The sequence below is a fragment of the Panthera leo genome, chromosome B4 (assembly GCF_018350215.1).
Source record: "Panthera leo isolate Ple1 chromosome B4, P.leo_Ple1_pat1.1, whole genome shotgun sequence".
Lineage (NCBI taxonomy): Eukaryota > Metazoa > Chordata > Mammalia > Carnivora > Felidae > Panthera > Panthera leo.
Window position 1 is genome coordinate 30,592,920 of NC_056685.1, and position 24,739 is coordinate 30,617,658.

General features: G+C 40.3%; 1 protein-coding gene across 19 annotated transcripts in view; it reads right to left on the bottom strand.

The window, feature by feature from the left end:
- The window catches only part of PARD3 (par-3 family cell polarity regulator), a 661,643-nt gene that overhangs the window by 85,472 nt on the left and 551,432 nt on the right, over positions 1–24,739 (bottom strand). Inside the window, exon 23 of one of the 19 annotated variants that reach the window (XM_042945328.1) lies at positions 11,892–11,971. The exons of 17 other annotated variants lie outside the window; for them this stretch is intronic. In XM_042945328.1, coding sequence (XP_042801262.1) covers positions 11,923–11,971 — 49 coding nt within the window. In that variant the 3' untranslated portion in view covers positions 11,892–11,922. Of the gene's footprint in view, positions 1–11,891; positions 11,972–23,770; positions 24,037–24,739 lie in introns of those variants that run through there. One more of the 19 variants, XM_042945327.1, reaches the window with a different exon arrangement.

Below are 24,739 nucleotides of genomic sequence, written 5' to 3' on the forward strand. Positions count from 1 at the left end.
TCCTACAGCAGCCATTTCTGCAAGAACAGTAGAGGGAGCAAAATGGTGGAAAACGCTTAAAATATAAGTGCTTTCAACATTAAAATTTTATCTCCCTGATTTCTTTGGAACATGATCGGGAGCTCCCCCACCCAAGCTTCATAAATAACTACTGCACTTACAGAAGGCTCTCCCCTCTGCATATTGAAAGTAATTTTAGGTTACTGATCTTCGCTTCATGAAAGAAAGCCGCCTGTCCAAAATAAGACATGCCTAGGCAAAATTAGAGTTTTGACATTCTTCAAGTTGTAAAATAATGTTATCTGGCAGATGGAGTTTATCCTTGAAAAACAGTGGAAAGGCTAGGCATAGAAGTTGCCTCTCTGAAGTGGTAAGGGAGGCAAGGGGCAATCCTGGGAGGTGCAAGTTGCATCAGACTCCAGGAGCTTCCTGTGTGGGCTCCGGCTGGTCACGTGACTTCCCCGTGCCTCCGTCCTCCTGATGTAAAACCAAGATCGCGCAGAAAAAGCAAAAACAGATGCTGCACTTGAGACGATCTCTCTAAAGTAAACAAATTAGGGAATTTATACATCAACTGTGGTCTCTGGAAATCAGTGAGAACTGAGTTTCCTAAAATAATTCAAGAAATCACGATGAATACCCTATAACATGCGAAAGTTATTTTTTTTAAGCAAACACTTTTCTCCCTCCATTCTCAAGCCACTGTGAGGTGGATGATGGAGGACACACTGTGGATTGAGGATGATATGTATCTAAATTAGCACCTGTAGTCCCTGAAGAGTACCAGTGGGACTGTAGCACAAGAAACACTATTTTTATCTAAATGCTTAGGAAAAGTCTGTCTTTGTAAACTTTACTTTTATAGCAGGAGTGATTACATATATTAGAGAAAGGTCTGGTGAACTTATCCATTAAGTTATAATTCAACATATGCTTATTTATAAGCATTTGCTACTTTTGCTGTAGCAGAATAGAATAATAATTCAATAATAATTGAATAATGAAATGATCCTCCATCCTAATACTGTAACACCCTAAATTGTCTTCAAATATCTCTAGATGTGCCAAAACGATTTCCCTATGCTAACAGGAGACTCCAAATTGCTTTATGGTACAAATAATATGCCAAACAGTGTTTTAAGGAAAAAAACAGGTCGATAATTAATCCAACAGAAGAGCTGCAAAAAGGTTGAACACAATCGATCCAATGTTTGTGGTTTCTACTTTAAATTTTCATCTTATTTAATCCCAATCTTAAAATAAACTTGATTTTTTTTATGTGCCCACTTTTATTTAGTCTTAGACAAATAAGATCCTCAGCACTGACGGTGGACTTTCTTTATCCCACTGAGCAAGGTGTCTGGCTCTTTTCTGTTCAAGCCCTGTCTGGCACTTGGAACAGGCATCCTGTGACTATAATGTATATAGTAAGCAGTGCACAGAATGCTTGCTATGAATACACACACACACACACACACACACACACACATTAAGATACAAAGTGAGCATTAACTGACAGTACATGGTGACATGCTAGGTGCTTGTCAGAGAAAAATTCTTTAAAAGAGACAAATGATAAGCATAGACTTCAAAAGCAAACATTTATAGTGTGTTTATGTGTTGGGACAGGAGACACATTTACCATCCTCAAGAAATTAGCTCCATTTAGGAGACAGGACATATTTATATAACTAAGAATATCAGACATCATATGTTACATAAAAAATGAGAAGGGACAGAAGGTGCCATAAGAAGCAACACTTAGAAATGTATTTAGAGTCATGTAGATGGGCGCAAACACCCCAAACGGAATTTGAAGAAGAGGTGTGTGATGTCAGCAAATGGAAGAGGGCGGGCTCTATGTATGCACACAAACGAATACATATTTGCATCACCCACGAGCAGAAAGCTTGCCACTCATTAGCTACAAAATCTTGGGCATGCTCATTCACCATCTCTTTAAACCTTAGTTTCCTGATTTATGAAATGTGGATAATAATAGTAACTCACTGTGAAAGAGAAATGTAAAAACTGACGGAATGCATGCAAAGCGCTTACGTGGTGCTTGGTGTACAGACTATGCTTTCAAGAAATATGAGCTATAATAGAGCTGATTTACATTAAACTTACCTCACCCCCTCTTAGCCCAATTATTCATTCTTATGTCATTTAATTTGTTCTCATAATGACTTTTCCCATCCCTTTAATCAGTCTTGTTGCTGGCCTGGGAGGCCCCTTGTCTATACTTTCTAGAAATAAGTGACCCAGATGGAGTTCAGCATTGAAGTGCTCCATGGGGTTACAGACTATACAGTGACTACATCTCAGCTTTGTGACATAATGCTTTATCTAGAGTGCACTGAATTGTGCTAGTCTCTACCCCATCAAATCTAATCTAGGAGCACCGTAATTGGGGAGTCACTTTTACAATCACCTTTATTCTTAATATTTCTGCATCTCCTTATATTGTGTCCTAGCTCTTGTGTTTTTGACAACTTTGGATAAAATACAGGATGGTCCTAACTCCCACCTTATGTTGAACAATGTTTGAAATACACAGACTTTCCAGGGAAGCTTTGAACTCATTCTGTCACATGACTTTCATGATCGTGGCATTTCTTGTTACTTACTTTTGACCTGTAGTATCTTTTAAGTTAATACTTTGTAATACTTAAGTTAAATACTTCGTACTCTTCCTGTTCTGATTGCTAATGAAGATAAGAGGAAGACCAGAGCTAAAGCCAATTATCTATGTAACATCCTATGAAGTGCCTCCATCAGCTAAGTCTTTTGTTTTTGATGTTACCATGTAATGTGAGCTCTGTTCATCCACCTTATGAAATGGCTTCTTGTATCTGGAAACAGGTAGACATTACACTTTATGACCTTGTGCTTTCCCAACTGCACTCCCTAGATGAGAAAATATTCAGCTCCGAACTAAGTTAAATTAATTTGAATAGTGCAGTATCTTCAAACAATGTATTCTATTCCAAATTTAAAGTGTGTGTGTATGTATAGGGCATGCATCCGCAAACACACACACACACACACACACACACACACACACACACACACACCCCTACCTAGCTCATATCTTGAACAATTTTTTGCAGTGACCAAATACTCTGTATATATTCTTAGGAAAAACACTTGCTTGTTTTTAAGATTCAGTTGGCTTCTGAGTATTCACAGATGGTCTGAATGTTGTAATTACTCAGTCTGAGGGACTGATTGGCCCAGGGCTGGAATGAACCCTCAGCCTCCTGGTTTTTGTCCCATTGGCACTCAGTTCAGACTGAACTTTTAGGACGATACATTGTTTTCCTCTAAGAAAAAAATAGAGACCACCTGTCTGCCTCCACCAAACAAATAAAAACAACAATAACAACAACAACAAAACCAACCTCCAAGTTCCTGGTGTGTACATACTCCTTTGTGGAACCTTCAACAATGCAAAAATCATTAGTTTGTGTTTAATTACTTTAGGATATCAAAGTTGCTCTAGCCTTCACTCTTACTCAGACCAGATACTTACTGAGTGAATACCAAATCCAGGACTCCAGGTTAACACATCAAAGTACTTTTTTTTTTTTAATATAAATTATCTAGTTCTCTCCTTGAATTCTCCGCCATAGTTTACTGTGTAACCCTACCTCCTACCACGAAGAATATGAATCTGTTATTATGTAATGAGATGGATGAGACATGATCTTGGACCTTGATGTCCACATTATACCTCTTCACGTTAGCAATGACGGCAGCAAGTTTTTAGAAGATGATGCAGTAATTAAAATTGTGAAAAAATTCTATAAGCATAATTACTGACCAAATTAAATTTTTCTCAATGTTTTTTTTTTTTTTTTTTTTTTTTGAAAGAAAGAGTGCAAGTGGGAAAGGGGTAGGGGGAGAGGGGGCAGAAGATCCAAAGCAGGTTCCATGCTGATAGCAGCAAGCCCAATGTGGGGCTCGAACACACAAACCATGAGATCATGACCTGAGCTGAAGTCGAATGCTGAGCCACCCAGGCATCCCCAAATTAAAATTTTAGATCACTTTATTTCTTCATTATCAAAGAACCCTAATAAATTCAGATGATAAACAGAAGATAAAAATCACTGGTAATGCTGACAATCATGATTTTAATGTTTTGGTCTTTTGTTCTTATAGTCAATATTTAGTGAAAGATTTATCATATTTCAGTAAGTTTTACCAATTTACCAATTTTTAACTAAAATTAATTTGAAATCTAGAAGAACAACCATTTGAAATCACTGGTGGGCATGTGCATATACACAGGAATATCTGGAGATCTGTCCTGGAGGGATCTTGATAGACCATGGTATCATCTTTATTTTTCTTTATGCTTTTCTACGATTTTGAATTTTTATAATGAACACAATTCCCTTTATTATTTAAAAAAAAAGAACTATTCTATTTTTTGTGGAAATTTTTCACTGGCTGTTATTTTGTTTTATGACAGTCAACTGAACACCAAATACACCCTGATACTCCTTTATAGATTACAAAACTGTCAAAAGCAGTTAATTCCCTCAAAAGGTGTCATAAAGTAGGCAATTACAAAGGGAAAGCAAAATTGCCAGATTAAACCCAGACCAAGGATTTATTTGGGCAGTGACCTGATAGCTACGAACTCCCCCTAATATGTGTGTCACCCTACTCCACGCTACAGGGGCTCCCTTAATAAAGACTGACCTGCAGAAGCCACAGACAAGCCACACACAGAACTGGAGAGAGAAGCACTGCGTGAGGACCAAGAGGTAATAACAAGTGCTCTGAGCAGGTGGTCCCCTGTGGCTGGTTAGCGCAGGCAGAGCTGAGTTAACAAAGCCAAAGTCATGGTTTCAAGCGGGTGACCAGGGAGCTTTGCTCGTCTCCAAGGCCATTGAGGGCAGTCCTGACTTCAGTTACCTGTCAGCAAGGGCGGGTCTGTTGTGTTGAGGAAATACGAATAATAACATGAACAGAATAAAGCATTCACAGTTTTCAAAATTCACCTTTGGACCAGGTGTATAGAACAACAGCACCTCCCTTCTTCCTTTTTTTTCATTTTTATTTTTTTAAGTTTTATTTATTTGTTTTGAGAGAAAGCATAAGCAGGGGAGGGGAAGAGAGAGGGAGAGAATCCCAGGCAAGCTCTGCACTGTCTGCACAGAGCCTGATGTGGGGCTCGAACTCACAAAACGTGAGATCAGGACCTGAGCTGAAATCGGGAGTCAAATGCTTAACCGACTGAGCCACCCAGGCACCCCCTCCTCCTACTTTTGAACACAGAAGATGCAACCGTTCTCTTCTGAGTGACTAATCAGAACGGGTGAATCAACTGGGCCCAAAGAAGGGTGTGAGCTTTTAGTTACAACCTCCTAGGTTCTGTACCAAAGACTATTCTTCAAGTGCGAGGAGCAATCGCATAGCCCAACAAAAAGTCGAATATTATATCCATGAAAAAATGGTCCAGTGACGCCAGGAGATTACGTGTATATCCTGAATTGCGCTGAGGCAAGGAAGTAATCAAGACAGCCAGTGGTAAGTAAAGGCCTGCTCAAAAAAAGCAGAATTGTATATATAAACTATCCTTGAGGCTATGATCATGTAGATCTTTGTTATGAATGGTGATAATAATGGTAACTAATTGATCTCTAGCTATGTTATCAGCTTATATTCCTTGTCTCACTTAGTCCCCCAAGCCCATGAGACAGGGAGAACCATGACTCTTTCTCACAGCTTAGAGAGGCTAAAGACCTGGCCTAACGCCACCCAGACAGTTAGAGCCCCTGTGAGTGCTGGCTTCCAGATCCTCCTAACAACAAAAAGGAAATCATACATTTCCTGCAGATAGTTAATACATTTAGGGATGCGTGGTATTTGCTGATGTGGAGAAGAGGTTAGAGGAAGCTGGCTGCTGCCCTGTGGAATGCTTTTTTTTTTAAGTTTTTATTTATTTATTTTGAGAGAGAGAGAGAGAGAGAGCACAAGCAAGTGGAGAGGGGCAGAGACGAGAGGGGGAGAAAGAATCCCAAGCAGGCTCCGCATTGTTAGCACAGAGCCCAACATGGGGCTCGAACTCACGAAGCGTGAGATCATGAACTGAGCCGAGATCAAGAGTCAGCTGCTCAACTGACTGGGCCACCCAGGCACCCCCGCCCCATGGAACTTCTGCCAGAAACTGAGGGAGTTAAAACCTCACAAGAGTGAAAAAATGGGTCAGGAAATGCATTTGTGGCAACACATGGGATCTATCTGCTTATTTGCTCATCTCTGGTTGAGGAGTCTTAGTCTGTATCAGAAAAAGGAAACTGTTAACAGGCTTCTGTCACAGGGCTTAGTACTTATTGTCCGAGAAGGTATCAGTTGCCCATCAGGTATCAGGTGCTGGTCCAACTGCTCGGCTTGATGTATAATAGGGAACCAGGGCTAGCTGGGCACTGAACATCAAGAGATACCAAGTAGTGACAACAGGAAGAAGGGGACAAAGCATTGGTCACCAGGCCGCTGGCTCTTCCCACACTAGGCCTACTGCCGCGTCATGGAACAAAAGCTCACACACAGACACCAGGGCTCCAATAGCAGATGGTTTTTCAGCTGGCTGCCGTGGTCAACACAGGCATGTAGATGAGTGTGGCTGTCCCTGCACCCGCCTCTGTTATTTCATAAACAGGGTAGACGTGGAAGAAACTCTTTGGCAGCTTCTTGGCAAATCTCCCCTTTCCCTCCCTCCAGGACATGTGTGGGTGCCTGTGTGTGCATGCGAACACACACACACACACCTGCCACATCATCTTTATAAATGGTATCTGTTCACAGGGAGGCAGCCTGGAATGGGAACGGGGCAGGATTTGAAGACAGAGTCCTGTCTCTGTCCTCATGTACTGTGCAATCGTTCCAAGTCTCTCATTTCTCATCTGTCAAAGAAGGATGTCCACTCATCTACTCTGAGGGGGCTCCTGGGATGAAGTAAAGGAACCTGTGTTATATACAGCGAGCAGTGTTTGGCACACAGTACACTAAAAGAAAGCAATTCACTAATATTATTGTTAGTAGCTGCTCCTCAGGAAATGCTGATAAAGCAGATCTTATTTCCACTGTGAGAACCTTCTTGAAAGAAAACAGGTATTCTCTCATTTTTTAAAAATAACACTTTATAACAGAGGAAGATCCTTATCTCAGCATACATACAAGTTGACTTAAATAAATTAGTAGAAAATCAAAGAGAAATTAAAATTGAGTTTTTGGAGGCTCTGAATGTTAAAATTCATAGTTATATACGCCAAAAAAATGTCAATTATATTGTTAAAAAAATGAAATGAGTGTTGATACACGAAGAGATTAAACAAAAAAGAAAAGGAAAAAATTAAAATGAATTAAAAATAAAAATAAGAGAAATTTAAAAAATAATTTAAAAAGCAAATGAATTTAATAATTTTAGAAGTAAAATGCATTTTACTACAGCAAGAATGAATTTAAAAATAAAATGACCTGATTTTTAAAGAATGAAATTTAATATATTTAAGAGACTCATGTAAGCATCCCATCAGGATACAGAGCTCTCGATACCCTAAAAATCAAATGAGGAGAAATGGGGTCTCATCTAGCAACTGAGTGCTGAGTGCTTACTTCTGCTGATAACTGCCCTGGGTGCCAGAGAGATAAAGTTGAACGACAGGATCCCTACCCCAGAACATCGTTGTGTTTGGAGAGAAGGATCAGAGAGCTTCTAAAATATTTTAAAGACTTTTCAAGCATGTTCGGTACACATCCTCTTTTCATCTGACAGATGAGAGGTGTGAAGAACTTACTAAGATTGAGAGCCACTCTTTGGAAGAAGAAAATATAATTTCTTGCCCAAACATCACAGAGTATAAGTGAGGATGAAAACAGAGGTACAGAGAAGTTAAGTGACTTCACACAGCAGATCCAGAACCAGGGCCATGGCCCGTGACCCAAACCACTTCCCAATGTATCTGCGAACTCAGTAAGATAAACCTCCTCTTCCTTGTATTTCAAGTGATGCTTTTGCATATTGCGGCATTCATCAAATTTCATTGTAGAATCCATTCTTTTTATGAGTTTATACTCAACTTAATAGGAGAAGAAAAAAAGAAAAATAGGTCTAAATATGTTTAATATGTCTCCTGGTAATAGTTAAGGCACAATACATGGATCTTTTTCTCCTATTGTTATTCACACACGAGAGACAAGTGGCTTAGATCCAGAAAAAAATAAGATTAGCAAATCCACTCAGTGACAATGGCCACCTGAGCTGGCAGTAATTGAGAATGCCTGGCATTCTGAGGGTCCAGAGTTTGTATCCACTGAGGTCTGCATTTGAATACAACCCAATGGGCATGCCTCCCTTTCTCTAGTGTCACCTTCCCCACCACCCAGGCCCTGCTGCCAGCTTCAGTTCCAGTGACACATCTCCAGTTTCTCCCTCTGCCTGTGCCAAGACACCATGGCAGTTTAATGTCTAAGGTCATTTTTGGGATGGGTATAATGCAAAAGAGGGCTCTGTTTCTTTCTGCCTCTACCAAGAGATAGAACGACAGAACCCTCCAATGTGAAGCAAGTGTTCCCAGAGTCAGAGAAATCACTGCCCCCAGTCCACTCACTTGAGTTCTGCTGATATATCAGTGACTGGGTTTGCTATAGTAGAAAATATAATCAAGTTATTAAATAGGGATGGTGTGAAAGTGCTGTGCTCGTATGCAAGAGAAGTTTGGGAGATAGCTGATCTATTTTGGAGAATGCTTTGAAAGAGTTCAAGATTTCTCTCATGTTCTAATTAAAAGTCAGTGGCAGCTCGATTACAGTTGGAATATTCATGAATTGAAGTTCTATTCCATCCCTTGATTAGAGCTCTCTTTATAGTAAATGTATTGACTAAGCCTAGATCTCACTTGGGAAATGGAAGGTTGATGCTATTGATAGTATTGATTTCAATGATGGATGAAAGTTAGAAGAGAAATCTGAATTAATTTTCCAATTACCTTCTTTAATGTGGACATTAGCCAGCATATGATTTTTCTTCATAAGGAGAACAACTGTTTGTTTAGCAAACTTTGGATTTGCTTCTCTTATATCTAATTACAAGCTCATTAATTTTTATGATCATATTAAAGAACTCCAATAAAACTTTCAGTGACTCAAGGGAAAGGTAGCTTTAGACAGTCAGCCATAATTAAGCAAAACAATTGTACTGGCATCATTAGGACAAATGTAAGGCATAATTTGAGTCTGGGGACAATAATCTGCCAAAAAAAATTAAAATAACACACTGTAAATGTTTGCATCATAAGCACATTTCGTCAACAGCAACCTCAGGGCTCCAGTGAAATCAGTTTGATGTGTTATGTATTTAACAATGGAAAAAGTCTTTGATTTTGTATTTCTCAACTAGGAGACATCTGATGCTGGAGTTATTGGAACTTTCAGGTGAAAATCAGCAGGAGCTGAGATCTTGAACACCTGCTTATTGAACTTGCTTGATCTGACTATATTGAGCCTGTTATACTGATATCTGAACTTGAGTTTAAAAATACTCTTGTTCTGACCTAATCTCTAATAAAATGCTATATTTGGCCAAGTTTAATGAGCAAAAACTTTTCAATGTATTAGTAAAGAAATTAAATATTCAAATACTTTTGTAGTGTTTAAAAAGGTTTTTTAAATATAAACTCCCTTCCAACTCTATTCTCTTGATCAGTTTTCAAAAGTAAATCCATGAACTATAATCACACATGACTCTTATGAGGTATCAGACACAAAGACAAGGACACAGGCTTGGATTTTGGAGAAGGATGCCAAGCCCTGAGGAACTGAGGCGAGAGGGCAGGAAAAGAGGGCACGGTGATAGAAAAGGTAAAAGTGGGGGCAAGAATGGAAACAGAGACCAGGTCCTCAAGAAATGCAAAGACTCACCTCTTGGTACTGTTCCTCAGGGCTTTTTCAACCTCATCTGGGGCCCAGGAAATGCAACAGATCCCAAGGATTCTCTGGCTTGTTTCTGCTGTGGCTGTCTCGACTGGGAGGAAGCAGCACACTGTGGTGTGTACTGTGGATAGAGTCCCCTCCACCCCCTGGGGCTAGGTATCTGAGGGCTGCTGTCACCAAACCCCACTGGGTCATGGCTGAGGACCAATGTGAAGGTGGGGGTAGGCAGGGAGGGAGGAATGGAGGTGAAAAATCCCTTGCTCGGGTATACAACCTGATAGTCAATCACATACATATTTCACTGGACTCTTACTTCATTCTCATGAAGACAGAAGGAGGGTTGGAGGGTCCAGAAGCAGGTGTGAGAGGAGGCTGCTGGGTGACAAGGATCAAGCACTCTGCCAGATATAATGGCACAGAGACAGCAAGTGAAAAGAACAGGGCTGGACAGGAGTCCCATCACTGCTGGCTACTAATGCCAGATCTGTAGTACGTTGGGGTAGGAAACGAGACTTAAAGATCTCAGGTGTCACTGGTTACCATGACAGTGTTCCAGCAAACCCAGCACTGTCAGAAAATAGGAAATGGTTACCTTTGCCTTGGGTGAGCCCCAAATGGCCCCCTTATGCCCTTCCTTGTGCTACTGAGATTTGTCAAGCTCCTACTGGATCCAGGCTTTGTCCTGTTTGTATGCTTCTGGAGGAAGTTCTCTTGAATGTAGTCAGAAAAAATAGTGGTACCACCCTATAATTCAAAAGGCTCAATAGCGGACTCTACAAGGTTTCATCAACCAACAGGCACCCAGGTGCCACTTCCTTTGTGCCCAGCATGAAGCCATCATCTGTCATGGTGTGTGCATGGCTGCAGGTATGTTAGTCCGTGTATTTGGTGAGTCTGGGGCAGGTAATGCCTCCCTGTTTGTAATTTAATCAGATAAACAAGATTTATTAATCTTATACCCGCAATTTGCTCCAAAAATATATTTCCTCTTTATATTATACAGAGACTCATAATTCATTAAGATTCAGTCTTCTGATTATCTCCCATTCAAATGGCTGTTTTGCAACTCTTGGGTTAAAAAAAAAGTAACAAATAAAAATAAGCCCAGCAGCCATGGTTTTCAATAACAGCCTTACACTAAGTGCTGGAGGATATAGCTGATGTCCCGCAAGCTAATTTAATGTAAACAAATCAGCGTGGAGCAGAAGTGAAACCCCAGCCCTGGGGTTCCTGGTAAAAGCATTTCCAAGGTGGGTGAAGAACAACTGCCCTCCGCCCCCAGAGGTAGTGTCAGAGGTCACTGCTTCTGGGACACCATGGATTGAGTTTCACTTACTCAGGGCAAAGCTGCTTACATAAATAATGCCTGCAGTCGCTGAAGGGTTAAACGCACATACCACCTTCCTTCAACCAAGAAAAGATGATTTTCCCTTTTTTTTTAACAAGTCCCCCAAAACATGCACTAATAAAGACACAGTAAACCTAATGGGAATTCTCAATTGCTATTTATCAAAAGTGTTTCTTTCATTTTAAATTTCTTAATCCCAACTTGAAATAAAAATAACCAGTATAATTCTAGTTCTTAAGGTGATTTAAATTCCCTCCAGAGTGGACACGGAAGCATTATTAGTAAACTCTGAATGGCTGATGTAAAAAGAAAAAAGTGTGCCTCCTGTCCTTTTTCAGAAAGTAAAAATTTTATGTGAAAAGAGGCCATGGTCTAACTTTGTATAACAGAGGAAAAAGTAATGAGCTCTCTCTGGACAAAATATGCCTGGGATTCTCACGGAAAGAACATACTTCTCCAATTTTTCAATGCTTAAATATTCTCTATGGTGTAAAACAATTCTAAGTACTTTTGCTAATTAATGAGCTGCTTTTAGCTATAAGTCAGCAGAACTGCATTTTTTAGAGACACATAGCCATGAACATAAAATTTACCTTTTTTCTTACATGTATCATCTTTTTAAGAATTCAGTCGCCATCATGGACACAAGTCAAATCAGGAATAATGAGCCGTTCTCTAAAGTGCAAATAATAGCATTCATTAAAGAAGTATTTTAGCAAAGAAAAGTAACTGACAATAAGGATGACGTGTAAGTGAAGATTGCCTGCAGGCGGCCCCAATGTGGGAGGCTGAGCTGAATTACAGAGGTTTTGCGTATGACTGTTCAGTTGTTCAAGATGAGAACGGTAATATTAGTGAGTTCTCATAAAAATAATGCTAATGCTATCCCTCTGTCCTCTACCTTCAAATCCTTGCCAACACCACTGGGGTGTGCCAGGCCTTTAAATTCATTTTTAACAAGACTGTTTACTAATACACCACACCTAGTGGCACAGGCACACTGAGAGAGGATTTCTCGGGAGTCTCATTTTGCACAGGGTGAAAGATAACGGATAAGGCAGGAAAGAGTCATAGCAAGGGTGGCAACAGGAATGCGTGGTGCATGGCAGGCCTGTTCCCCAGTACTCCTCCCTCAGGGCAACAGAGCAGTGAGCAGGAGCAGTGAGCCCATCTCCAGCAATCAGACCTTTACTGCCTCGATGCTTTAACAGCATCCACCTTAGAGCTTCACATACAAACCCCAAGGAGCCAAAGGCCACCAGAATGCCAGGCTGCTCTGTAGCTACCAGCGGGGTTCAGGACACGCTCTCTGGGTGCCTTTCAGATGCTGACAGGCATAGGTTTTGATATCTTAAAATTGTAGGGGTGCCTGGGTGGCTCAGTTGGCTGAGCGTCCGACTTTGGCTCAGGTCATGATCTCACAGTTCATGGGTTTGAGCCCCGCATCGGGCTCTGTGCTGACAGCGCAGAGCCTGCTTGGAATTTTCTCTTTCTCCTTCCCTGTCTGCTCTTCCCCTGCTTGTGCTCTCTCACTCTCTCAAATCTAAATAAATAAACAATTAAAAAATTGTAAAGGGATTCTGTAATTTTTTTAATGAACGGTGACGGTTTGAAACCTCTGTAAAAAACAGACCCTTTAGCACTTCTCCAAGAACTTAAATATCTCAAGTTCCTTAAACTTTCAGAAATACGAATATTTTGACCAAAGGACAAAATTAATATTATTTGAGGATAACCACTTTAATGCACACTAAATTTTCATACATTTTGACCCCCCCCCAAAAAAAAGGTAAAACAAAGGAAACCTTAATTCTGTCATTTAAAATGAACTAGAAAAGGGGGAAAATGACTTCAAATGTTCTTTCCACATCAGTAACCTAAGAATCCCTGATTCTTTTAAATTGCATTTCTTGGGTCAAGAGATGAATAGCATATGAATGTCCTGGTTGTTTTAATGAAAAACAAACTTCAGTTTGTAGGAAACATCTTCTCATCAAGAAGTCTAGCAGAATATTGGTTGGGCGATTATTTGTCAGGATTCAATATTACTTCTCTCAATGTCATGCTATTAAACGTTCCAGAAATGAAGGAGGGGTAGAAGTCACATGGAAGCATGATCAGTGCCAGTGTTAGAACTTGGGCAAGGAAGCGTTCTGAGCAGCAAAGCATAGCTGATTCTGTCCTTTGTGAAATAATATTAATATTAATGTTAAACACTAACAGGGAGGAGCTGCCCTGGGAGTAAAAATTTAACACATTTTATAAACAGGGAAAATATTTCTCAACTCCATTTTCTTAACTAGGAACAAAGGTGCTGGAGTCTGAGAGACATGGGTTCCAATGGCTTCAAATGCTAACTCCACTGCTTGGTAGCTCCGGGAGCTTGGCTAAGCCATTTCTCTAGGTCTCTAAACATGCTGTGTACTGCAAAGTGTTTTTGTTGTTGTTGTTGTTGTTGTTGTTGTTGTTGTTTATAGTGTCCACTTCACAAGGATGCTGTGAAATCTGAGGGAATGTGTATACAAATTCTTGCAAGAGAAAGCACTAAATAAATGTTAGTTATCATAATTAGTTATCATTAACATTATCATTTTAATCACAGAGTTGTGGTAATGATAAAAACCGTATGGGGTAAGACGTTTATAGACAGAAATCCAAAACAGGTAACCAGTTTATCATTCGTGCGTAACCTTCACCCTCAGTTGCCAAAAATCCTACTTAGCGCAGATTAGATTCACTGACTTTTTAACATGTATCTTTCTAAAAGTATCCACATATTGCAAGGATAGGAAGAATTTTTTTAGAAGTTATGTCAAATTGTGAACATTCGCATGATATTGTCTTGGTGTGATATGTGCAAGGCCAGGACTGAGGATTTCCCATCACATAACATAAGAAACTATCTTGCATATCTCCTCTGTTACCACGATCAATGTAAATATGAGTTGTGTGCACATCCGTCCATATGTTGTACATGTTGTGCATATGTGTGTTCATGTTGTGGGTGGGAAAGAGAGGAGAAACTGGAGGAATAGCAGTAGAGTTGACCCTTAAATAATGTGGGGTTAGGGTACTGACCCTGTGTGGTTGAAAAATCCATGTATAACTTTTGATTCCCCCAAATCTTAACTACTACTAGCCTACTATTGACCAGAAGCCTTACTGATAACATAAACAATTAACACACATTTTGGGTGTTGTATGTAGGATATACTGTATTCTTAAAGTAATCTAGAGAAAATAAAATGTAATTAAGAGAATCACAAGGAAAATACAGTTACAGTCCTGTACTGCACCCCAAAAAATCCACATGCAAGTGGATCCACACAGTTCAAACCATGTTGTTCAAGGGTCCGCTGTATTCAGGTTTTCTTTCTTTCCTCTGTTCATCAAGGCTGTGGTTTAATCTCTCAGTGATATGTTAACATAAATCAGAACTGTTCTCTCATGGGTGGATTGCCCCATATATGTTGCATGTAAATGTTGGATAAGAATTTGATGAGACCAGTGGAGATGGAAAGATTTCTTGTAGGATACCATCCCTGCATTGAAGCTTATGACTTCTGTAGCATCTGGAACAGCTCAAGTTGTTACAGCTTTTCTACATACAAGGAAGAAAGATATACCCATTGGTAGTAAACAAATAATTTATCATTCTCTCTTGACTGACATAATAGATATTAATTATCACAAACCTGCTACCTGAGAAGATGCTGTTACTGTGAAACAGGAGTGACCTCACCTCTGCATCCTACCTCATTGCCATTACAGCCACAGCCTAGATTCATTTCCTGGGACATGCAGTGGGCTGGGATGATCTCAACCATCTGATTCCTAAGAAAACTACAATTCAGCCCACAATACTATTCAGAAACAGACAATTGCTTTTTGACCTAATTTTTCAACATAGTGTGACAGTATGGGGTATGGTGCCAATCCCTGCTGTGATCTGGCTCCCCCCCCCAATTTTAGGATGTGACAATGTACTGTTCCCTACTTGCTATACCAAGGTCTTTACATGTGTTATCTCGTTTAATCATGCCTACTTCACCAGGTTGTCATGAGAACTGAGAATGCATACACAGCCCTTCAGCCTTTGACCTATGACTGGCACATTATAAATACTGATAAATGTTCATTCTCTTCCCTTGACCCTTAATTCTTACACTTCTGTGAGGTCAGTGTAATTGCCCCCAACCAATAGATATGGAAACATGTCGAGGGCCCTAAAGACAGGAAGTGGCTGAGTAAAGCTGTAGGCCCAGTCTGGCCCATCTGACCCCAAAGTGTGGGCAGGCCCTTTCCTCTCTACCAAGACACCTTCTACAAAGTAGGTGTTTCCTCTTTAAGTTCAGAGTCATGATATCGGGAAATGACTGTACACTTAGAAATGCTCAGAATCTGGGGAGGGCGTGTAAGCAGACAGGAGAGAGGACAATGGCAAAGCCAAAAAAAAGAGGCAGAAATAAGAAAAAAAGAGCAAGGAACATTGCATTTCCTCCTTTCCATCAACGGGAAAGTCCACTTTGTGTTATATCATGTAGCATGTTATTTATTTAGAATTTATTTAAAAAAATTCTTTTTTGCTCCTGTGTATTTTTGGCCTGTATTTTGCTCCCGTGCATATTTCTGCCCATTCTACTTAAGTGTGCTCAAATCACTATCACCTAGCTTAATTTATGATGCTATCTGTTGAGCCATACTGGGAAATCAGATAATCGTAATTAGTATTCCTTCCCCATACTTTTATTTCCCTACATTCCTACAACTTCACCAATATATGTTAAAAGTATCTCAATAAACTCATGCCAGGATTTGAAGTCCTGTTAACCTTGGCCCATTCTTCTGGATCTTGTGGCTGTCAAGACCTCCCTAAGCTGCCTTCTGACTTTTCCATTGTTTTAGCCTGATCCCTGGTGGCAGTCTCTTTTAGCCCAAATTGGCATCATGATTTTGTTTTCTGTTTTCTTTTTTCCAGCTTTGTTTCCATCATTCAGAAGTGAGAATACTCTGCTTGGCTATGAGGACTACAACGATATTCAGAAATGAACCTCACTTAGGGAAATAACTCCCAATGTAAAACCATAAAATGTTAAAACCATAAGGCAGACAAGGCCAAGACATGCCTTGTATGTCCTTTAGCCCTTCCTGCAATAGGGGACAGTGGAAAGTCGGTGGGAGAGTTTACAGGGGGTGCCAGGGAGAGGCTGCAGCAGTGGGGTGACAGCGCTACGTTCACAGTAAGAGTTTAAGACGCCTGGATACAATCCTTTAGCTAATGGGCTAAGAAAGGCTGTTCATGAATCAAGAGTGACACCATACGGAGGATGGACTGGAGAGAGGAGAAACTGGTGACTAAAACCAACTAGGAAGCTCTTAGCAGAGTCCAGGAGAGAGGTCTTCAACACCACTCCCACCAAGAATCCTGAAAGGTTCACAGGTTCACAAGAATCCTGAAAGCCCTGTCGTTCCTCTTCTATTCCACCCTTAATTAAATTAACCTAAACCTTCAATCAATGGCTTCTCTTATGCTCTTCACTCCACTTTAGGCCCTTACAATCTGTCCCATTCCCCTACCAAGTCTTCCATCAGATGAAGTCAACCTTTATTTTGTCCTCACTCCCTACATTCTACCCAGACATAGAAAACTTACTGGCCTAACTTGATTCAAGTCAATGATTAAATAAGTGTTTACTGAGGATTCTAAGTATATGGTCTCCTGTTTGGTTAGATTCTGTGGGGGATATGAAGAGGTCCTCAAAGGATTCACCATCCCGGAGTAGAGATAAGATGGGTATGTAAATAAAAGAGATGAGGGCAAGGTACCAGCCCTTGGGTAGCTCACAGGGCGAGAGGTGAAGCAGTCAGTTCAACCCCACATTTTCGGACTGTTTCATTTGACGATGACAAACCACCGACTTTCTTCTGTTACACATTTTTCAGCTTATTTTGACTTTTTACAGGGTAACTTTTCATGCTGATTTTTACACATAGACTTTTTTGATTAAGTAGAGTGCCTTAATTTATACCTCTTTGGGGTCTACAAGTTGGGAGCAGGTGGGTGTTTATGATTTCAGAGAATCATACTAAAGTCACTGGCATTATCAATGTGGCTACACATGCAATTCCTATGAAAACGGTTGGTAATTCTTCCTTCCACATCACAGTGACAAGGTAAATTGACCACAAAGACCTCTACAGCATCACACAATGTGAGTTGGGGGTACCTGTTCTGTGAACACAGGAGAGAATGGCTCATGAGCCTCCTCCCATCAGCCCTCCTCCTTGTTGCCACCCACTATGTAAATGGGAAAAAATGTTTATATTTTGTCTGTCATATAATGAATGCCTAAAAGTACCCTCCCTATATGGAGGGCCTTTCACGAGTCTTTTTTAGGATAAGTCTAATATCAGAAAGTGGTATTTTGAAGGTAATTGGGACCTTCATATGATCAGGACTTTTCAATTAAAAGAAGACTATGACATGAGTCTTCAGCATTTCAAACAGTCTAGGCAACTCCCCAAACCTAAAATGATCAGGCCTGGTTTCCTTTAAGTATCAGGCCCAGTCAGGAAGTTAACCCACTCGCTTTGCTAACAGATGTCATATTAGCATTAATTGTAATGGCCCATTTTACTTATTAGGTCCCTCTCGCCTATTGGCATTCCAGGCACCTTGCATAAATCCTGCAATAAAGCCAATTAAAGTCCCATTAAAAGATAAAACCTAAGACTATGCCAATAAATGCTAAATACATTTTAAATACATTCATTTTGTATCACTCTTGGAAGATATAAAATGGAAAAGTACGGTGTAAATGTTGCAGAGCCTTATTGAGGACAGTACCAATCTCAGGAGGTCAACCTGGAAAATACAATTAAATTAGTAAAATGTGCCCTGACTTGTCACATTTCCAAGTCTGGTTTTCATCAGTGCTGTATTTAAGGGATTTCCTAAGTTTTATATGAAACTCTGTTTCTACCTGTAATAAAGTAAGGAAGATATTTCTGAGATAAATGTATATTGAAAAATACATAAAATGCCATGATAGGCAAGCTGAAATGTCACTTTCAAAAATGTATCCTTTTATCCAATTCATACCACATAGGTCTTAGCAGAGAGCATAGAACTTGCTTTCTGAATATTTCTTATAGGAATAGGGAGTTACATTTCACATACGAAACAACTTGTATGAACAGATTTAAAGAGCTGATCCATCAAGAATTTTTTAAGATTTCCACCTCCATGGATTAAAAAACATCTTTCTGTCACTCTCTACAGAAGTATGTAAACGTAGGCTCAACTTGTATCCTTTCTGTAATGTTTGAAGTAAAGTAAGAGGTAAGAACCTTCTAAGAAAAGTGATACCTCCTTTAAGAAGAAAGAAAAGAAAAACAAATTATATTCTAACTGTAAATAAGTGGTTAGTAAAGATATGGGGGGGGAGAGAAGGCGAGTCACATATTTTAAAATAATACCTGAAATATTTGTATCCAAGAACAAAATAATTATCATTGGGTGATGACATTTGTGTTTTCCACTGTGCTTTTCTGTATTCTCCATGCTTTTTGCATTATAGATGTAATATTTAGCATTAGGAAAGTAAGTACTCTCTAAAAACATATGAGTGGGTATTAGAAATACAAGAAGGCAATTGACTAAATCTATTCAGTTGGTCCCAGAAAAAAAGAAAACAAAATATTCGCATCAAATGGCTGACATTTATTTCTTACATTAACTACATTCTCTCATTTGGGCACAGCTGATGGTCTAAGATGGCTCCATACCATTGTTGACGTCCTGCCACCCAGTTCAATACCTTGATGTAAATATTTAAGAAACACACATGAAATTGAGTAAGTGGGTTACACTGCTTTAACAATAAGCATTCATAATGCTATTTGTACTACTACCTGCAGAGAATAACACTGGATGATCTCTTTGGAAATTTTATAAATGGAACACTGTCAAATTTATAAGCAACATTTTAGACAGCAATATGTTGCTTGGATTTTAGCAGTCTTAAACACTGCAAGCAGCTTAACCTTATCTCCCAGTGCCACTGCCTTCCTGGAGTAATTGATGCTTGGAGTCCCCAATTTCACATAAACCAGGCCACTGTGTTATTGTATACAGCAATCTGACTGCTGGCAGAGACAGGAAACTGCACTGAACCCAGATCAATAGACATGTCAACAGTAAGCTGCTTAATCTAATTCGGCCTATCTCATCTCAGGGCACAGAGTTTGCAATTTTGCTGTTGGGTCCCTCTGGCAGGAAATGGTTTGGAAAGTTTAGTCTTACGAAGTTTAAGTGATATGCTTATCCTTCAGACTCTTGAATGTTTATTCAGCAGAATAGCTGTTTTAAATGTTTTATAAATGGCAGTAATGTAAACAAGGCACTTCTGACTTCCCTCACATGTGAAAACTATAATGGTGATTTCTTTGACTATGGACATGGAGATTAACACTACAGCCAATTACACTTTAGACGAAATTGCTTTGGTTCACATATTCTGGGTTAATGTCTTCCTTAAAGTCTATCCCCACCTTAACCACTGGCATTTTTCTGAGAAAAAGAAACTATTTGTTTTGAATAAATACTTGTTTCTTCTTTAACTATATATTGGGCAAATGGCTTCTTTAGTTATGATTACCCATCAAAGCATCATTCTTGTTCCTTAGACTCGTGTGGGTGATCAGGAATTATTTCCAGCATGGAAGATCAGAGTCTGAAATCCGGGAATTCTGGTCCTCCTTCGGACATCACCCTCGAGGGCTGGCATAAGCCACCTCGCTGCTGTCCCCTCCCTGGGCGCTCGCTGGCTTTCTCCAGGAAGGCAGAGCTAGATACTACTGTCATCACTTGGAAGACAGTGAGTGCTAAGTACTTGATACTGCCTGTAGCACTGGTTCATGCTGTCCTTGATTTATCAAAATAAGAAGGGCACAGATCGTTTTCCACACTCATAAAAAGACTCCATTTGTATAAGACCAATACTTCTGTAAACCTTTGGAAATAACAATTTATTATCACTGTCATCAAAGTGACTTTCGTAATAAGTGATATAATTTTACCTTATGGAAGGAGAGGGCAGGGAGTATGGGATGGAGAAGGAAGGCATGGAGGGCAGGGAGGAGGGTAGAGGGCATGGTGGATGGGGATGAGGAGGACAGGGAGGATTAGGGATGCAGAAGGAGAAAGACGATGGGGATGAGAAAAAATGAATTTGTTCTCTAATCAGTGGCATCTGAGAATAACACATCATAAAGATATTTTAAGATTAGGTCTCTGCTTTTGGATCTTGTACTTAACTAAACTAACCCAACATTTTCTAAGGCCAGACAGTGAGGAAGCCATGCCAAATATGGGCTGAAAGGGAAGCTCACAGAAGATGTGAAGCATTCAAGAAATTTCCAACCAAAAGACATGAGAGTTCAATTGGAAGAAATCAAGTCAATGTTGGTGGCCAGTACTAAGAGCCCTGAAAAGTAACAATTCATGATGCTTATGAGATTCAGTAACAGTGCAGTGAGGGCCCAACATTTGGAATGCCTTCTTCAGGGGGGAGACAAGGTGGACAAGGGGACATGTGAACAAACTATTTCCCAAATTCTAGTCTCCTGAGGCCTTATGTGAAGCTAACACACAAGACCACATATCAGGGTAACACATGCTAGTCCATCAAGGACAAAATAACTTATTAAATACTAGACACTGATGCTGAACAATTTGCTTCATTGGTAGGTGCCTGAATTTCAGCACTGTAAGACAATTTTTATCAAAATTTCATTTGTTAAACCTCACTTTTTATTAATCTAAAAGAAAATGGTGACAAGCTAGGATTCATAATGATGAACTTTTCTGCCTTATAGAAAGCATTCAGAGTAACACCCCCCCCCCCAAAACAGACATTAGAAATATCAACAGCAAAAATATAAGAGTTATAAATATAAAACAGTTATTTTCAGTGGAGCCCATCACAATCTGAAGTGATTCTCTCTCCAATCAAGAGTGTTTTGGTAGGGGGGCACCTGGGTGGCTCAGTCAGATAAGCATCCAATTTGTGATTTCAGCTCGGGTCATGATCCCAGGGTCGTGGGATGGAGTCCCGCATCACACTCTGTGCTGACAGTGCAGAGCCTGCTTGGGATTCTCTCTCTCCCTCTCTCTCTGCCCCTTCCCCTGCTCCCCCCCCCCCTTTCTCTCTCTCAAAATAAATAAACATTAAAAAAAGAGTACTCTGATAGGAAAATTTGTAAAGCAAGTATCAAAATTCTCTCTTCATGTAGTGAGTACTGAAAGCCCTGACAACAGAGAAGACAGAAGCTAATGTTGCTCTGTGTGTGCATGTGGCACTCATACTTACCTGGCCGGGAAGTGCTGTTCTTATTTCTAACAGATAAGCAAACAGTCCCAGAGGCTGAACAGTTTGCTCAAGTTTGCATGGCTAGTGAGCAGCAGACCCAGGATTTTTATTCTGAAGCTTTTTTCATAATTTTTTTATTCTTATCTCATACAGATGCCCAGGCTGCGCACTGCATAAGCATGCCATACTAAGTGGGCGCCATTTGCATCACAGACAATGCCAATGTGCAACTGTGGTGACGATTTTATGGCAGGTGACAATAAGTATGCTGTTTTAGTAAAATGCCACACAGAGAGGAAATAATGATTCTGGAGGAAGGGGTGTCTTTTCTAACAGGTGCAAAAAGGGGTCCTGGGGGCCCTGACTGTAGGGGTATCCAGTTGAGAAGGTGAAAGAACAGAACTGGACCAGATAACACACCAGAAGGCTTTGGCTGTCTGCCCAAGTTCTTGCTGCACTTCAGCTCTCCGGACTCCCAAGCCCATCAGCGAACACTGAAGAAGCAGTTCGTATTACAGCAGTAGGAAATGGCAGAGGTGGGCCAAAAAAAGTAGCTATAGCATTCACAGACCTAAAGAAGGAGGCCAAGCCCACTTTAAATGTTCACCTAAAAAATCAAAATCCACTGGGGGCACCTGGGTGGCTCAGCTGGCGAAGCATCCGACTTCAGCTCAGGTCATGATCTCACGGTTCGTGGGTTTGAGCCCCACATTGGGCTCTGTGCTGACAGCTCAGAGCCCGGAGCCTGCTTTGGATTCTGTCTCTCCCTCTGTGTCCCTCCGCTGCTCGTACTCTCTCTCTCTCTCTCTCCCTCTCTCAAAAATAAACATTAAAAATTTTTTTTTAAAAGCAAAATACACTGAAGGTTTAGGAATTATTAGTTCCCCTTTTCAGTTGGGTCTGCCCATTTAAAACAGTAAGATCAAAATGAAAGGATCTAGTAACCTTTCTTCTGGATTTCTAGATAATCTCAGCCTCTCTTGTTCTTCAAGGTTAATCATACAAGGCAATGCTAGGAGGCTTATCTCCCAACTGTGGGGAAGGCAAGGCAGGAGGAAGTGTTGTACAATACTTCCTGAGAAACTGAGAAATAATATAATGACAAATCCTATTATACCAGAAAAATAAGAATTCTAGGGAAAAAAACTGGTTCCATTTATTTATGGTACATATTCTTAATTAAAGAGGAGAAAGAACCCTGAAGAAATATGCCGTTAGCTCTTTCACTTTAGCTGGAACATGCATCCCCCCTAATTATGAAACAAAGTGCACCTTTATGCACCTGGTGATTTTCTGTGCCACAGTGTAGTGTAATGTACAAGGGGGATTGTTTTAATAGGGCTGGTAATGAGATCTGGGTGGAAAGTCTCTCTGTTAATTTAGCAGTCCTCCTGAGATGTTAAAGTTCTAGTTTGCAGGTGTTTTAAAGTTCCTCACCAAGCATGACCCCAGCCTGCCCCCTACTTTTGACATCAGGTGTTAAATATCACCTGAAGATCTCTTCCTCAATTTGTCCTCCTCAAAGATCACTTCTATGCTCTTCTTGCCTCTTTGACAGCTGAGTTTCTTTTGATTTGCCCAGTACTATCTAAAATGTTATTAAATTAATAACTTGATGCTGTAATAATCCATAAACCTTGAAAACAAGGCTCTACAGACTTTAAACCTGTCCCATCAAAGGCATCTCAAATAGCCAGAACCGCGTCAAGCAGCTGCTGTCACTTCTTGACCTTTTTGTTTAAGGAATACATCAGTCCCTGTAAGCATACTTAAATAAATGACTTGCAAATTAAAAGAAACATTTTTATGATTCACTGCAGTAGCTTGCTTTTTGGGATACAAGGTTAAAAGTGAACAGTAAACCTTTTAAGGTTATTGAAACTAAATTATTAACGCTGTGTTTCACCTTCCTTTTGTCCTCTTTATGGCGCTCTCCCTGATTACTCACTGCGACTCCACTCCTACAAGTTGTAAATCAAGTGAAAAATCTTTAAAGCACAAAAACAGCTGATTAAAATGTTCAGCCACAGGGGAACTACAGAGATGATGGGGAGGGACACACTGCACTTTTAAAAAAAAAAAAAAATATGAAGCTTCTGATAGCTTTTGAAGAAATACGTTGTGAAAAATGCGCACTTTCATGTCCAGAAGTGAGCGAAAGGGACAGTCCCGCTTTTGAAATCCATTTGCAACCTTCAAAATAATGAGTACGTTCTTCCACTTGGATTGCACCTGGTACCTCACACCGGCGTGCCTTTCACCTGCATGGTTTGATGCTCAAACGTGAACTGCCTCTAATGGGGCTGGTGACTCGTGGCAGACGAAGGGATTCTCTTCACCCTCTGATTAGGGATGACTGACAAAGCTCTGAAACCAGAATACGGGTGGGGTGGGAGAGTTGTAATGTAACTGAGGAATGCCGAACTCCATTCTACCTATGTGGGGCCTCGATCTCCTCAGTTGTAAAATGGGTTGATGACACTTTGTTCTCAGGTCATAGTTGTGAATATTATTTGCACCTCCCATGACACACTCAGTAAAATATTCATCGGGTAACTAATGCTTTCCACATCTTATAAACAGTTTGGATTCGTTAAGTGTATTCTGATGAAAAAAGCAAGTCCAATCCTGTCCTAGGGACTTAGCACATCACATCTGGGATTCCAGGAGGTAGCTTACAGCAGGGAGAAATGGAGTGGAGTGAAAGCAGGGCCAGGGGGCACCTGGGTGGCTCAGTCAGTTAAGCATCTGACTGTTGATTTTGGCTCAGGTCGTGATCTCAAGACTTCTTGGGATTCTCTGTCTCCCTTTCTCTCTGCCCCTCCTCTTCTTGTGCACTCCCTCTCTCTCTCAAAATGTGCTCTCAAAATACGTAAAAAGTAAACATTAAAAAAAAGAAAGAAAGAAAGAAAGAAAGAAAGAAAGAAAGCAAGCAAGCAAGCAAGCAGGGCCAGACTTTGGGGGACAGACCACAGGACTCCACGTGGTCTGACTGAAGGGGCATGTGGAGTCCCTTAGTATCCTTCCTTCCTGAAATGCTGTGTAAAACATCTACCATGAGCAGGGCCAA